The following is a 17,818-nucleotide window of genomic DNA, read 5'->3' as shown; positions in this document are numbered from 1 at the left end:
AAATAAATGATTTTTGCAGATGGTAAGATGATCTACTTAGAGTGACCTAAAGAGTTAACTAAAAATTAAATGAAACAATTTTCAACAAAGTGGCACCTCAAATTATAAAAGGCTACACCTCAAATCAAAAAAAAATCAATCTTTATCTTACAACTAAAATCAGTAAGAAGAGACAGGGAAAATCATTTTAATAATAATTAAAGAATACATAACATGTCTGGCAATCTACCTTCCAAGACACTCAAGGGAATTATATGAGCACAACTCCAAAATACTAAAGAAATAAAGGCAATCAAATATTGGAGATATATGATTGGTTCATGGTTGGGTCACACCAATATAATAAAATTGAGAATACCAACTAAATTAATTACTTATTCTGTATCAAAAAATGAAATTATCAAGGGGTTACTTTAAAGAGTTTGAAGAAATAATAAGAAAATTTGTTTGGAGGAACAAAATGTAAAGAATTTCATTGTTAGAACTCTTGGTAGTTAACTTAAAAGAGTGGAAAAGAATTCAGCCTTCAATCAGAGTTAATTAAGGGATCCTCTACAAGGAAGAATGCAGATTTCTTCTTAAGCTGAAAATAAGTCTTTATGTAGAAACAGTCTTTTTGTGACCAACCTAAGGCAGACGTTTCTTCCTTAACCCTAAGGAAAGGTCATTGGAAACTCCCCAAATTATAAGACTTGCAAAACATGAATCAAATCATGAAAAGTGCTCAAGAACTGCTCTGTCAGGAATATTAACTCTTTTGAAACTTTTTTTTAAATTTTATTTAAGGCAATGAGGTTAAGTGACTTATCCAAGATCACACAGCTAGGCAATTATTAAGTGTATGAGACTGGACTGGGCTGCCCCCTTATATTAACTTTTACACATTTGGCTCCTTCTTTCCCCACTCCTCCCCATCCCATCTTCTTCCTCCTCCTTTCTTTTTTTCCTCCTCTTCTTCCCTCCTTCTCCTTTCCCTTATTCAATCTCTTCTTTTTTTTCCTTTTTTTTAGAATTTTGCAAGGCAAATGGGGTTAAGTGGCTTGCCCAAGGCCACACAGCTAGGTGCTCTATTGGCCACAGGGCTGGTGCTCTATCCACTGTGCCACCTAGCCACCCCTCAATCTCTTCTTGTCCCTTTCCCATCTTTGAATTCTTGCTATCCCTTGAGCTGTTTTCCTCAAGTCCTTAGAAAAGCAGGTGAGAATCAGAGCCATTCTTTTTTTGTGTGCTTCAACCAAATGCAGTTCAGAAGTAAGAGCAGACTTGAAGTAGGAAAATCAAGGATGTACTGATAAATATTTAACCACCAGCTCTCATATGAGCAAGCCTGTAAGGTTAATTTGCATTATTAACATTTTCTCTATCGTTTTAAATGTAGACAATCAATAAAACAATAAGTCATCACTGATTACAACATTTGCTGAATTCCAAGGTGTAAATGCTCACACTGAAAGTTTAACAATCAAATCTTGCTAGCTGGTCCATGATGGCTTCATCACACCCTTAAGGAAGGTCAAGCAACAGACTGCTCCAATAATCCAAGAGACGTGATATGGATCTGTTGCAGTATGGAAGGGTGAAGTGGACATATCTAGAGATGCTACAAAAGGAAAATTCACAGACCTTGGCAATAGATTGGAGAATGAGGAGTCAAAGATGACACCTAGGTTGTAAGCTTGGAGGACTGGGAAGATGGTAGTATCTTCAACAGTATAGGAAGAAGGGAGAGTTTGGGGGGAAAGAGAGTGAACTTACTTTGTGACATAATGAATTTAAGAGGTCTATAGAGCATCTAATTTAATATGTCTAATAGGCAGTTGGGGAGGTAAGATTTGGAGTCAAGATAAATGTTGGGAGTGAGAATCATTTGTGTAGAGATGACAACTGAATCCACAAGGAATAATATCACAAAGTGAAATAATATAGGGGGTGATAGATGAAGGCACAGGATAGAATCTTGTGGGATACCTATGGTTAGTGTGCATGACCTGGATGAAGATCAAGCAAGGGAAACTGAAAAAGAGTAGTCAGACAAGCATGAGGAAAACCAGGAAAGAGAAGTTCATGAAAAGCTAGAAAGAGGGTTGTTTTCTCTAGTTAAGGTGATTGACAGTGTTAAAGAATATAGGAAGAAGAAGAAGGATGAGGACTGAGAAAAATCCATTAGATTATGCAATTAAGAAATCACTTGTAACTTTAGAGAGACATGTTTCAATGGAATTATGAAGTCAGAAGCTAGAGTGTAGGGAATTAAAAAGAGAGTAAGAGGAAAGGAAGTGGAATCCTCAATTACAGATGACTATCTCAAAGAATTTAGTCGTGAATGGGAGGAAGGGTTGGGGTAAAAGCTAATAGGGTTGTATTAAATAAATGAAGGGGTTTTTTGGAGGATAGGGAGTCATAGACATGTTTGTAGATAATAGGGAAGGAGTCTGTAGATAAGATTTTGAAGATTAGGGAGAGTAAAGCTAATAGGAAGGACAATCTATTGGAGAAGATGGGTTGGAATGGGATGACTTGAGTAAGCTGAGCCTTTAGCCTTGATAAGGAGTCTTCATTTAGGACAGAGATGAATGAAGAGAGAGTAGCAAAAGGCATATGTTTGATATAAGATGGGGGAGAATGGCCTCAATTTTTTCAATGAAATATGAAGCAACATTTTTCAGTTGATAAGGTGTGGGAAAGGGGAACTTGGTGGGTTTTGAGAAGAGATGAAAAGATTTAGTAAAGTCATTGTGGTGAGTAGATTGTGAATCAATTAGGAAGGTATAAAAGGGTGGCCTTGTCACAGTGCAGGTATAGTTAAGATTGTATAACATAAATTGGCACATTTTTTTATTTTCTATTACTCTTTTCAATTGCCCAAGAATAGGCATGACAGTAATGGATGGTGGGAATAATACAAGATCGGGAACTGGCAGGGCATGAAAAACAACTGAGTAAGAGGGCAAGTGATTCTAGAGTAGAGAAGAAACCAGAAATGAACTAGTTCATCAAGAGGAGTGTAGACAGTGCAAAGTTGATCTTCTGGGAATGAACAAAGGGGTGAAAGGATTGGATATAAATGTGAGAATGGAGACCATGTTTGACACTGAAAAGCAGAAGCAAAGGTAGAATGAGATAGATTGTGATCAGATAAAACAATTCAGAGTTCAAGAAGAAGGAAGTGGGCAACTTGTGGGTGATGGCAAGATCAAGGATATGACTATCTTTGTGACTGAGGTGGGGAAGAAGAGGAGGTCATGAAAAATGAATAAATAGAAGAACTGGGAGGTTGAGTTATTTGAAGAAGTATCTATCTATCTATCTATCTATCTACCTATCTATCTATCTATCTATCTATCTATCTATCTATCTATCTATGTTGAAGTCTCTTAATATGCAACCAGGAGTTGAGGAACAGAGAAAGATAAGGATCTGGGGACTGAATTTGTAAAGGAAGGAAGGAGAGTATCTTGGAAATTGGCAGACATAAACTACCAGATTCTTGATTAGCTGATAGATAAACCTCAAAAGAGAGGTTCCTGATTGATAATGGCAATAAGAGAAGTCTAGAAATGGTAATGGTGGGGGAGCAAGGAATATTCTGATTTCTCTGCCATGACCAAGGAAAGTGCAACCAGTGGTAGAAAGGATGATCAGGTATGTCTTGTCATTATGAGGTCTTAGTCCAAGAAAAAGGAAAGAGAATGAGAAAGAGAAGGGTTTAAGATTAAAGCATGTTAGATCTCAATGGAACCAGAATTCCAGAGAACACAGGGCAAAGTATGGGTAGCTTTAGAGGAGGAAGTTGTGAAGTTCTTATTTGTAAGATAATAGTCTCTATAATAGGACTTTATTGTCTCTATAGTAGGACTCAATAGTTTCTAATCTATCTCTAATCCTAAAGCCTATGATCTAGGAATTATTTCTTTGATGTCAATAATTTATTTTTCACATCCATCCATTTTAAATGGTATTTTCCAGATCCATACTCTTAAGTGATATTTTAAAAGCAGTCAAGTTGGAGTTATGTTAAAGATGATAATATAATTAGAAAGGAAGAGACCTTAGAAGTCTTAGCATCCAAATTTTTCTTTTGAGAAAACCAGGGTCTGGAAAGGTCAAGATTTATATAGAAAATAGCAGAATCAGAATTAGAAACCAGATTCTTTGACTATCACTCCAGTGTTAATTTGCTATTCAACCTTGCTGGAAGTAATATGGTATAATGGATAGAGAGCTGGTCCTGGGTCTAATCTGTCTCTGATGTGTACTAGCTATATTACTCCTGGGTAACTACTTAAGTAATTTTCTAAATCTCTAGTTTTTGGACTAAATGCTAATCTGCATCAAAGTAGAGAATTTCTACACTGTGAATTCCTCACAGTAAAATCACATGTGTAAACAAATAAAATTAACTCCTGTAGATCCTTTTATACACATTATTTAATTTTATCCTCATAATTCTTATGGCATAATGATGGGATTTTTATTATTACAATCTCTTTTTACAGAGGAAAACACTGAACCTGAGAGAGAGAGGGAGAGAGAGAGAGAGAGAGAGAGAGAGAGAGAGAGAGAGAGAGAGAGAGAGAGAGAGAGAGAAAGAGAGACAGCAACAAAGAGACAGAGAGAGAGAGAGAGAGAGAGAGAGAGAGAGAGAGAGAGAGAGAGAGAGAGTGAGCTAGCAAGCATTAGTAGAACTCAACAGACCCCCCCCCCCGCCAGACCAGTGGTATTTTCATTTAGTTATGCAAAAAGGTACCATCAGTTTTTGTTGTGGGATCAGTTGTCATAAGCTAAGAAGCCTCAGAAAACAAACTCTGCTATTCTGTAATTTTTTTGTACATTTGAGGGAAAGATGAAAAAGGAATGAACTTCAGTAGAGGCAAGATCTAACCTTAGGGAAAAATACTTGAATTTTTGAATTCCTTTGATTTTCTAATAATTTTCCAAGCATTGGATAAGAGCCTATATGATGGGTAACTTATTCTTCATTAGTGATGGGGAGGGGAAGACTAGGGGAAGTCCAAGAGGCTGTTAAAACAACGCTTGAAGGGATTTTCTTGTAGGTTTAAGATCTGTGAGGGCCATTAACCCACTGTTTCTTTTAACCAAATTCTTAATAGAGAAGCAGAAAGGGTTTTTCCTTAGGGGATTTCTTTATGAGAAATCTGTTCATTTTAATTTTCGGTGTCAGAGATCAATAATGATACTCCATTTTCATCCCCATGAGACTTGCCATCATCATCTGGGAGGAATTGTGCAAGGAAGACAACAAGGACCAAATTCAGTTTGCTATTTCCTTGACCTTTCCCATCTGAGATGAAGTTGGCTCAGAAAAAGAAAACCTATTCTGTTCTCTTGGAAATTTTATAAAAATTTATTCAGATACCGTAACAGCTAGAGCAAATTTTGTTTTGTCATCCTATTAATTTGAGAAGAGTCCAAATCATTAGATGTATTTTAGAGGCCTTTTTAATTGGGGGATGGGAAGGGTAGCAAATCAGCATAGAAGAGCATAGCAATTGCTATTGTTATCCATTGCTCTGATACCCCTAGTCACTGATTCCGGATGGTTTGTGTATGTAATTACTACTTGGATAGAAGAGTTAGTAGAATGTTTTTAAGGCTAGTCCAATATCAGAGATTCTATGTGCACAAGGAGTTGTTAATATTTTTTGCATTATAGATACCTTCAGCAGTCTGCAGACTCAGTTTTAGAATCATGTCTTCAAATATATTAAATAAAATATATAAGATAACACAGTAACCAATTATCTGGAAACACAGTTATGTAAATATAAAAAAAGATTATAGATATCAATTTAAGTCAAATGGAGCTCTGTGTGTGTGTGTGTGTGTGTGTGTGTGTGTGTGCATTTGTATGTGTTGTGTGTGTATGTAGTGGAGGAACTTGAAGGATCAATCTTCTATAGACTCTCCAGGCATGGAAAGTCCCTTCAGTAGATCTGTAATCATCATAAATTTGGAACTGGAAGGAGCCTTTAAGGACAGTTCCTTTATTTTTGCAGAGCAGGAAGCTAAGGCCCATTGAGTTAAAGCAACTTACTCAATGTCCTATAGTTCAAAAGTGTCTGAGGCATGATATGGATATCAGATTCAGTGCTCTAGCCATCATGCTGATAAAGTCCAGGAAATTTCTAGCTAACAAATGAGCTATGTGTTAAAGTGTTTGAAACTTGGAAGGCAGTTTCTGATGGAGGCTGTTATAAATGATAGTTTGGCTCCTGGAATAATTGCTAAAATTCTATTTGACCCATAAGTGACTGAAATACAATACATTTCCCTCCCAAATATCAGGACCAACATTGTTACAATGTTTTTAAGCAGAAAAAATATAATTGAATGTTACATAAGTTATTATTTATTATTATTTACCTGAATCATAAATAGTTGAGGAAAAGCAGGTTTTTTAGAATTGGAGGAAAAGAAAGGAGACCTCTGGTAATTTTTAGCTTTATTTTTGATTCTAGTTCTCTCCTGTCTTGTCATGATTCAAATTTATTTGAGACTCAGAGATAGGATGAAGCTCATAGGATATTCTGGAAAGTGCCTTAAAAATAATTTAGTCTCCAGCGATATGACAGAGTCAGCTCTAATGGGCAGCTGATTATTAAATTTTCATTGTGAGAATTTATACCTTGGAAAATTTGAAAATGCTACAAATTAGGGTTTGATTTATTGTTTAGTGATTGTGTAGATATAAGAAAGTAATGTAGAAAATGTTAATAATGAAGACTAAACTTGATTTTTTTTGGAAGGGAAGGCAATTGGGGTTAAGTAACTTGCCCAGGTTCACACACACCTAGTGTCTAAGACAAGATTTGAACACTGGTTCTCCTGATGCCAGGGCTGGTGCCCTATTCACTGCCCCACAGATTAAACTCAAAGGATGTCATTAGCACATTTTTTGAGAGCTCATACCTATACATTTATCAGCTAGTCTTGTCTAAACTTCTCATGAGAAAACAGACCTAGAAAAGTCAAGTGACTTGCTCAATGTCCCATGGGTCTTTATGTGGAAAAGCTGTGATATGAACTTATGTCTTCTGACCTTGAATTCAGTATACCTTCCACATTTTCTGAGCTGGATAAGAGTTGAAGTAAGAGAAAAAAACATTAAAGATGATATGAATATATTGTTAGAATGAGTTTTTTTGATATGAATATGAGTGAATGAAATATATGTTTGTTCAGTCATTTTGGTCTTTCCCAAGTCCTTGTGACCCTATTTGTGGTTTCTTGGCAAGTATACTGGAGTGTTTGGTTTGATATTTTCTTCTCCAGCTCATTTTATAAATGAGGAAACTAAGACAACTGGGGTTAAATGACTTTCCAAGGGTCACACAGCTACGAAGTGTCCAAGGCCAAATTTGAACTCAGGAAATCTTCCTGAGTATACGTCCATCTGCTTCACCTAGCTACCCTTGAATGAGATATTTGGAATACTAAATTGTTGAAGAAGTCTTTGGCTTATGCAGAGTTAATTTTATATTGTAGATTGATTAGTGTTTCTCTAAATGAATTGGATTGATCAAAGTCTATATAGTGGCCTGGCCAGGAGGATGAATATCTGTGGGGCTCAAATTGAGTGGCATCTAATGTCTGAAAGGTACTGGCAGAAGCATCTCCCAAGCCAAGCTGAAATCCAGCCTAGAGACATTTCCTTTCTCTCCAGTAAGGTAGAAAGACCCAGTCTTTCATCCTTTTGTATAATATTACTCTTTTTGAAATAGTATTATTCTTTTATTTCTATACCTGGATGAAATTAGACTAAATGCTAATTTTGGCTCTATTTTAGCATCCATCAAATGGTCAATTCTTGTTGAAATCTCAAATATGTCTGAGAAATAAAGACCCTTCAAATCTTAGTGTCTCCCTTTAAAAGGATCTCTAAATATGTTTTGGCTATATTTTGTTTGCACATTGCTGTTCACATTTTGGAACACAAGACTTTTGAGGGCAGGCACTTTTTTTTTTAAATTTTGTATCCCATTATGCCCAAAGGGCAACAAAAATGTGCATACCCTTTGACCCAGCAATACCATTACTGGGTCTATACCCTGAAGAGATGATAAAAAAGGATAAAAACATCACTTGTACAAAAATATTTATAGCAGTCCTGTTTGTGGTGGCAAAAAATTGGAAATTAAGTGAATGTCTGTCAATTGGGGAATGGTTTAGTAAACTGTGGTATATGTGTGTGATGGAACACTATTGTTCTATTAGAAACCAGGAGGGATGGGAATTCAGGGAAGCCTGTAAAGATTTACATGAACTGATGCTGAGCAAGATGAGCAGAACCAGAAAAACATTCTATACCCTAATGGCAACATGGGAGTGTTGATCGACCCTGATGGACATGCTCATCCCTTCAGTTCAACAACCAGGGACAATTTTGAACTATTTGCAATGGAGAATACCATCTGTATCCAGAGAAAGAACTATGGACTTTTTGAACAAAGACCAAAGACTATTACTGTCAAATTAGGGGAAAAAGCATTATCTTATTATGTAATTTTTCTATCTCATACTTTATTTTTCTTACTTAAGGATATGATTTCTCTGTCATCACATTCAACTGAGATCAATGTATAACATGGAACCAATGTAAACACTAACAATATCTTCTGTGGGGGGTGGGGGAGGTAAGCAAGAATGGGGGGGGGAATTGTAAAACTCAAAATAAATTCTTTCCTTAAAAAAAAAGAAAGATATTCCAATAATGTACTCCAGAATAAAAATGATCAAAAAATGAAAAAAAATTTGTATCCCATTGAGGTTGGCACATGGTAAGTTCTTAATAAATTATTTTTGGTTGCTTATTATTGATCAACAGTTCAGTGTTAGGAGACACAGTTTAATTCATGAGGGAAAATAAAGCAAACATTACCTGATTTTCAGATAGGCAGCTGCTCCAAATACCAGCAACACCACAGCAATCACTGTCACAGTAATGGCCACAATGCTTCCTACAAAGATGGAAAAGAATGGAAGGGGAGAAAAAGACAAGGAATTAATTGATTTGGGAAAATACACAATTCTACATTTTGCCCAACCTGAATATTTTCTTTGGAGAAGGCTGAAGCCAACTAGGCCATGACTGCATGCTTTCTGATGCATGTAGTATATAGGTCCATAGTGAGGTACAGATGCTTGCTTCCACTAACCAGGTTCTTCTACAAGTTGAATAAGTGGCAATATAGCCCATGTGCAATGAGTGATTGACTCCCATCTCCTTCAAATACCAGTTCAAAGCTTTCCTTCCTGGTCTTTATTAATTCCACTGCCTTTCCTCCATTGAGGATTTCTAGATTGTCTTGTCTATATTTTGTTTGTATACATTTGTGAACAATGATTATTGGTAACCAATGATTTGGGGAGATCCCCTTTTCTAAAGTCCTCATTTCAAAAGTTTTCTTTGAAGGTTGAATGAACTTTCTCTTCAGTAGTGGTCAGAACCCATCCAACCTTCTCTATACAAGTTTGGATAAGTATAAATTCTTTTGTCCAAGGTTGTGGAAATTAAAAAGTAAATGACATAATCAAAGTTCATTAGAATAGGTCCAACTGCTCTTTGTAATATTCATTTCTCATTAATTGTTAGCCAGTCAGAGTTGATTGTCACCCTTTGGAAATATACTTTTCCAAGGACATATAAATCATGAGCGAGCCACCATGATGGTCTTTGGCATTCAAGAGTGCCACTGAACTTTATATAGTAATAACATGCTAGCCTTAATGATTAAATTACCCAGAAATCATGTCTCTTGAACTTTTTAAATGTCACAAAATTGTCTGTACCTTGTTTCTCCTCTGCCACTGTGAAGAGAGATATTTAAGGATGGGGATTATCTTTTATTTTATTTTGTTTGTTTGTTTGTTTGCTTATTTATTGGTTTGTTTGTTTGCTTATTTATTTATGGTTTGTTTGTTTATTATTTATTCATTTATTTGTCTTCAAATTCTAAGCACCTAGGATAGCTGCTGGCACAAAGTAGGTAGCTACTTAATGCAAGATTGTTGATTAACTGATGATGATTGCCTTTCCTGGCCATTAATTAAGCACTAGTGATGAAATCAAGTTGTATATGCAGGTTGATCCTGGGATCCAAGAATAGATCTTGGGAATATCAGCCCATCTTTCTTACTGTGGCCTTGTTCATGTGATTTTGGCTCTGTCATTTAAAATCTCTGAGTGCTGCTATAGTAGAAACTGGAAATGGACCATTATCGTATACCATTTACCAAGATAAGGTGCAAATGGACACATGTCCTAAATATAAAGAGTTATATGACAAGAAAATTAGAAAAACATGGAACATATTACTTATTATACTTATGGATAAGTGAACAATTTATGAAAAATCGAGAGATAGAAAGCAAATGGATATTTTGATTACATTAAATTAAAAAGATTTGGAACAAATAAAACAGATGTAGCCAAGATTAACAGGAAAGGAGAAAATTGGGGAAGTAATTTAATAGACAGATTCTCAGATAAAGGACTGCTATCTCAAATATATAAAGAACTTTGTCAAATTTATAAGAATAAGAGTCATTCATTTCCTGATTTCTTGAAGGGATAGAGAAGGAAAAAAGGGAAAACAAAGAAATATGCATGGTTAAATTTATTATATTTTTAATGGAATAGCAAGCTGTACATAATAGATTTACAGTTTCATATATAATCTTTATTATATTCTGATATAGAACTGCTTGCTTTATCTCATAAATTAAAATGAAAACAAATGAAAATTTAAAAACAAAGAATATCTGGAAAAAATTCCCATTTCAACAGTTTTTAAAACTTTATTTTCTCAGAATATATATATATATATATATATATTATATATCATATATCTTTTATTATGTAATTTTTAAAAATGAGTTAATATTGTTTGCTTTAGCTTTATAAAATAATATAGTAAGATTTATTTTGAATTTAAAAAAATCTTGGGTAACCCCATTATCTTCATGCACAGGACTTGGTTTGTACTATGATTAACATATAAAGCAAATTCTAGTGGAAGGGAGGTGGTCCAGTGTCTAGCAAAGTGGTTGGTGCATTGATTGATTAGTTGTCTCTTACAAACGATCAAAATAATATAGCTATTTCTTTTAAAAATGTAAGTATATTGAGATATATAGGAATGCCTTTGAAGAATAGATAGGTAAAGAAACATTTATTCTACTAAGCTCTTGTTATATAACAAACACCATGTTGTATTAGAAATATAAATTTAAGTAAGTACCACAGTCCTTAACCTCAAGTTGGGTCAGGATATTTGGAGGAACATGTAAACACTGGAATGGCAGAGAATCTGGGAGATAGATTATGAAAAGGCTGGAAACATCAAATAAAAGCAAAAACTCACAAGTGGGTGGTTCAATCTAGAGTGCATGAGATTTGAGGTCAGAAAGGCTTGAGTTTCAAACCAGCCCCAAATGCTTGCTAACTGTGCGACCCTGGAAAAGTCACTTAACCTTTGTCAACCTCAGTTTCCTCTGCTGTAAAATAACACCTACCCCACAGAATTGCTGTGAGAATTAAATGAGGTAATACATACAAAAGCACTTTGCAAACCTTAGAGTACTCTATAAATCTTAGTTATGATGATGATGAAGGTATGAGAGAGAGGATAGGATGAATTGGGGGGGGGCATGAGTAGTTCAATTTGGTTACAATATAAGTATCTTGAAGTCTTAAAAATTAATTTGTGCCCAGATTGTAGTGTCTTTAAGACTATGCAGAGGGGGTGGCTAGGTGGCATAGTGGATAAAGAACCGGCCCTGGAGTCAGGAGCACCTAGGTTCAAATCCAGTCTCAGACACTTAATAATTACCTAGCTGCGTGGCCTTGGGCAAGCCACTTAAGCCTGTTTGCCTTGCAAAAAAATATGTGAAAATAAAAGACTATGCAGAGGCTAAGGTATTTTGTATTTGATCTTATAGGTGATGGAGAGTCACTGAAGATTTTTGAGAAGGAAGAGGTTGGTTACCTTCAAGTTTCAACTAAAATATTCCTTTCTCTAGGAAGCCTTTCCCACTCTCCCTTAATTCTAGGGCCCTCCATCTGTTGAGTATTCCTTATTTATCCTGAACAACTAGGTGGTACAGTGGATAGTCAGGAGGACCTGAGTTCAAATTTGTTCTCAGATACTTGCCACATACCATGTATGATCTTGGGCAAGTCACCTATCCTGGATGACCTTGAATACAGGGCCATCTCCAGTTATCCTGATTCATATCCGGCCATTGGACCAGATGACTCTAAAGGAGAAACTGAGACTAATGACTTAGCAAATCTCCTTCCCCCCCAATCAAATTCACATGCTAATTCTAATTCACCTCCCAGGTCTTCTTCCCAAGGACAAACAACAGCATCCTGAATATTGCTTACTTATATTTATTCATTTGTCTGTTTTCTCCCCCATTTGGAAGAAAGCTTCTTGTGGACAGGGCTATCTTTTGCTATTTTTTTTTTTTTTAGCAAGGCAATGGGGTTAAGTGACTTGCCCAAGATCACACAGATAGTTTCTGAGACTGGATTTGAATTCATGTCTTCCTGATTCCAGATCCAGGGTTCTATCCATTGTGCCACCAAAGTGCAGGAGATGACTAAAGAATGTCTAAGCTTAGGTGTTATTGGCAGGAAATTAGTAGAATATCTTTTATTTTTTATTTTTTTAGGTTATCTTTAACATTTGTTTTTAAACTCAAATGTTTTGTTTCTAGGGGTTCACACAAAAAACCAGATACTATTCTCTCTGATTTATGATTACATATGATGATAAAATGAAATGATCAGAAATATTCCCATTGACTCAGCACAAAGATAGTTATTTCAGAGGACTGAGGGTCTGGTGTCTCTCACTTCCTACTTTTAGCTTTGGGGAAAGGGGAAAGTTCTCTAAAATAATCTGAGACAAGAACAATTGAGAATTCACTACCTTTAATGACTTAGTACAGTTCTCTAGTTACTTAATTCCTAGCTAATGATTCTTTTCCAGTGGCCTGGAATTTTCACCAGGTCAGGAAAGAATGCTTATAACCAGAAGGGAAGGAAAAAGGTGACTTAGGAGCATATAGAGGGTCAGTGACTACTACTTAGTAATATAATTTTGAAAACTATGCTTCTATTTCTGCTCCTCTTTCTGTTTAATTATCCATTTTATGGGGAGTTTAAAGAGAAATTACATAAACTCTTTGTCCTCCTTTCCAAATTTCTCTCAGTTGGTTTCCTCCATCTGTTTGCTTCAGGGATAATCATAATTTTGGCTTTCATTTGGAAAATTTTTGTTTTGACCAGCAAGATGGCAAAAATAGTCATTTTTTTTGTTCAACCACAAATCTTCAAAAGAAAGGAATTAAGTGACAGACAGAGAGATAGATAGTCATCACACTGGTCCAAGGAGGTAAGAATAGAATATATTCTAAGGAGGGGACAACTTTGAGTTAACTCTGGAGAACTTAGTATTTAGAACTTTCAGACAGAGTAGCTCCCCAACTACCATGAGTAAAAGAAAACTCATTGGGTTGTGACTGGGGGTTGGCTGCAGGGATCATTCAGGGTAGTGGATGTCCTCATCCTCTTGACTCCCCCAAAGCAACAATCATGAATTCTGTCATTGCACATAAGAGAATTGTGACAGAAATAGGGCTAAAACAGAACTGATCATCTTTCTCCCTAAATTCTCAGGTTCTAGCTTCCATCTTACTGTAGAAGATCACACCATTCTTCTGGTCCCTGAGATATGCAACCTAGATGTCATCCTGGATTTCTCATTATCTTTCAACCCCCACATCCAGACCTCCCATGCCCAAGGTCTACCAATTTCATCTTTACTCATCATCTCTCAAATATGTCCCTTTCTTTTCTCTGACACTTGCCAACATTCTGATGCAGGACCTCATCTCCTCACATTGGAAAATTAGCCCGTTGGTGCCTATCAAGTCTCCCCATTCCGAACCATCTTTCATTCATCCACTAAAATGACTTCCCCCCTAAAACTCAGGTTTAATCATGTTCTCATCCCCATTCTCTATTCAATAAACTCCAGTAGTTTCATATTGCCTCCAGGAACAAAGCCAAAATACTCTGGCATTCATAATCCAACCTCTTCTTACCTTTCCAGGCTTCTTACACCTTATTCCCTACCACAAACTCTGATCCTGTTGCCACTGGCCTCCTGGGTATGCCACAAATAGGACATTCCACCTCTTGACTCTGAGTACCTTGTCTGGCTGTCCCCATGCCTGGAATGTTCTCCATTTTCTACTTGGATTGCTGACCTCCCTGGTTTCCTTTAAGTAACAACTAAAATCTTATCTTTTGCAGAAAGCCATCCTCCATTCTTTTTAATTACAATGCCTTAATAATCCTCTTAATAATTAATGTTAATTATTTCCTATTTTATTTCTAAACATACATTTATATATATACATGCATATTATTTGTGAATATAATATACATGTATATATAATATTTATTTTTGTATGTATTTGTTGTCCCCTATTAGATTGCAGATTCCTTGAGGGCAGGGATTAGATTTTGTTTCTTTTTTTATCCTTAACATTTAGCATATTGGCAAATATTAGGCATTTAATAAATGTTTATTAACTGACTAAGGAAAAGTGAATACATGAGGAGAATAGCCGAAGCTGAGAAGATTATAATGTATATGGAACATGACATTGTCGGAGTGGAGGGAAACTCGGCAGAAGAGAAGCAAAAGGCAAATATTTTACAAGAACATCTGAATTCTGTGTAAATCAAAGCAACTTCCCTTGAAGATAGAATGTCTTAAGAAACTATAGTTATTCCAAAAGAACATTGAACAAATCGAAAAACTTGCAAGGACACAATGCAAGAAAACTATAGAACTTCTGGATACGGATGAAAAAAAACATAAATCAAGCAAATCCACAGATGGCTACTGGGACCCTTCAATTCCAAGACATGTACTGGTGGAAACTAAACAATATTAATGTGAAAACAATTTTTACAAGTAAGCAAGAAAAAGACCTTCAAATATGAGGAAATGAGAAGTGAATTACATAGGATTATTTATTATGTATTATAAAGCAAAAGAATTTAATCTGCAACCTAGCTCACAGTGAAATAGCTTGTAAACTTTAATGATGAATGAAAGAAGGTGAGCTTTAGAGAGATTCTGGAGGTCTTCATGCAAAAAAAGAAAAAAATAGCAATCCCTTCTCCCCTCCCCCACCCCCAAACCCTCAGAGACTGGTAAGTAACTAAGTATAAATTTACAAGAAGCAGCTAAGTAATGAAATTAGTTAGTTCATGTTTATAGGTTATTGTTTAAGAGAAAGATTGATATATGGAAGAAAAGAAGTAAATGGGGCCACCAAGGGATAAAAACAGAAAAAAAAAAAGCTTTAAAAAGACTTAAGAGGAACTTTTGAGAAAAATGTCCTGGATTTCCCCTAGTTTGTTTTGTAATCTCTTTGGTGTGTGTGTGTGTGTGTGTGTGTGTGTGTGTGTGTGTGTGTAAGGGGGGAGATTTGAACATAGTTGGCAAGAGTGTATATTAAATATTGAGGTTACAATATTCATGACTATTGAAATTAGCCAATATATCTCCCTAGAAAGACACTGGGAGAAACTTCCAGAATGGCTATCCACCCCTATATCTATAAATACACACACATAAACACACATGTATCATGTATCTATGTATACATGGATACACACAGTATATCTACATATGTGTCTATACATATAAATGCATGTATACACCTCTCTCTCTCTCTCTCTCTCTCTCTCTCTCTCTCTCTCTCTCTCTCTCTCTCTCTCTCTCTCTCTCTCCATATCTAAATCTAAGTCTATGCGATCAGGGTGAATATGAGCCACGCCAATGAAAGGTTGAATTAGGCAGCTATCTCAAATCACCAGGTGAAGGCTTATTGAGAAAATCATCCTTATAATAATGATTTTTTCACTCATTTAATAATAATCTTTGGAAAGCTTCATTATAGAAGGAAGGTTTTTCTGTGGATTTTGCTTTGATATTTGCCTCTCCTTTTCCTCTCCATTGCCAAGTAGGAAGGAAAGAAGTTAATCTTTGTGGGGGGAGTCTGATGGTGAGCATCAGATGAGTAACTATTGGGGGTCTTGAAATACCTATGACCTTCATCTCTTCCTTTCAATGGCTAACATCTTAGGAACATCTAGGAATGAGTTTTCTGCCAACAAAGATGAAAATCGTTCCTTAGGCTGTCTGAGAGTCTGTACTGAGGGCTGTGGGGCCAACAAAAGTATACCTTTGTGCTGAAGCAAATTTTGTAAAAAATCAAAATGAAGTAATTTCAAAATAAAATGGAAAGTCCCTTCCTTCTTGCTTTTATTTTTAAAAGGTGGAAGTGGGCAGAAGAACAAAGAGGAGGAGAGACAGAGAGGCAGGAGAAAAAGAAGTATTAGCCTAAGAACAAGGAAAAAAATCCATGCCATCTGACTTATTTTCTTTCTTCATGAAATACTTAGTGTTTTCAGGGAGCCATTTCAGATATTCCTACTGGAGACCTGAATAATATAGACTAAGGGTATCAAAGATAAGACTTGCACTGTAATCTGCAGAATTCCTGTTGTTACTCAAATCAAATTAAAATATAATTGGGAAATATTTAGCAGATAAAATTAAAATACAATTAAAACATGTGGTTTTCTTACTTTAAAATGCAGCCTGCAGTAATCCTTATGGCTAGCTTAATGGGCCACATTTTTATTTGAGTTTGGTCCCACTATTTATTGTAGACTGTGATTCATACAGTATATTCAACATTAAAATTGAGGAAGAATTGAGATTTTTCTCTGTCAGTTATGATGCCTGGCAAATCCTTACTTCTATTCTCCCCACAGCTTCCCAAAAGGGGAAATTGCTCCCATCAGTTTAAAGTTTCTTTTCTTTTCTTTGTTTTTTAATTTTGATTTTTTTTGTGTCAAAGATCTATAGCTGGAAGAGAAAGGTTTTTTAATCAAGCCCTTTCCTTCTGTTGAAGAGAGAATAGAGTCCTAGAGAGGTAAAGGAATTTGACTTAGGTCCCAGAGTTAATGTCTGAAGCAGGATTCATACCAAAACATGAAAGACCCACATTTTGGTAAACATACAACCACTCAACTTCTGAACTGTTGAATGTATGAACATTGCACTTGGTTTATTTATCCCACTTTTCATAATTATTTTGTGTTATGGTTGCTAGTATGAAAAACATTGGAGTGTAGTGAATAGAGGATCAACCTTGGTGTCAGAAGATCTGGGTTCAATTCTTGCTTCTGACACAATCTGTCTGTGTGAGTGTCTTTGGACAAGCCTAATAACCTCTCAGTTACCTTTCTGAAGCTATGAATTATAGAACAGTTGCCAATCCTCATTTAGGCATGGAATTTCCACAATGGGAGTGATCTATATGCTCTTTCCAAAAATAGTTAAGGATACTGTCCCTTTCTTTTATGAACATTTTATTTACTTAAAAAGGCAGGAAAATGGGATAAGTATGAAAAAATACAGAATAGCTACTTGAGGGAAAGCCCAGATAGTTCTAAGAGAACCTGAGAAAAATCAGCCAGCTAGATAACAGTGCTTGAGGTGAGGCATAGACAGTTCTGGGAGGATGTGAGAGAAAGCAGCCCCTTGACGATCAGAGTATTAATTGATAGTAAGATGGTTGTAGTACATTCAGATAATTGTGCTTTGACTACTTCTGTCCTATCTGAAAGAAATGTGAATTTGGAGAATTTCTCAATTTAAGATGGTGCGTGGCTAACTACTTGTGAAGAGATTCTAAT

At 35.8% G+C, this 17,818-nt stretch overlaps 1 protein-coding gene across 1 annotated transcript in view; it reads right to left on the bottom strand.

Annotated features, from left to right (window-relative positions):
- PARM1 (prostate androgen-regulated mucin-like protein 1) overlaps positions 1 to 17,818 on the bottom strand; it is a 330,318-nt gene that overhangs the window by 6,319 nt on the left and 306,181 nt on the right. Inside the window, 1 exon segment of the mRNA XM_074228456.1 lies at positions 8,900 to 8,978. Within this exon segment, the coding sequence (XP_074084557.1) occupies positions 8,900 to 8,978 (79 nt within the window).

The sequence above is a fragment of the Macrotis lagotis genome, chromosome 3 (genome assembly GCF_037893015.1).
Source record: "Macrotis lagotis isolate mMagLag1 chromosome 3, bilby.v1.9.chrom.fasta, whole genome shotgun sequence".
Taxonomy (NCBI): Eukaryota; Metazoa; Chordata; class Mammalia; order Peramelemorphia; family Peramelidae; genus Macrotis; species Macrotis lagotis.
The sequence above is the reverse complement of the archived record's forward strand: the minus strand, read 5'-3'. Positions and strand labels throughout refer to the sequence as shown.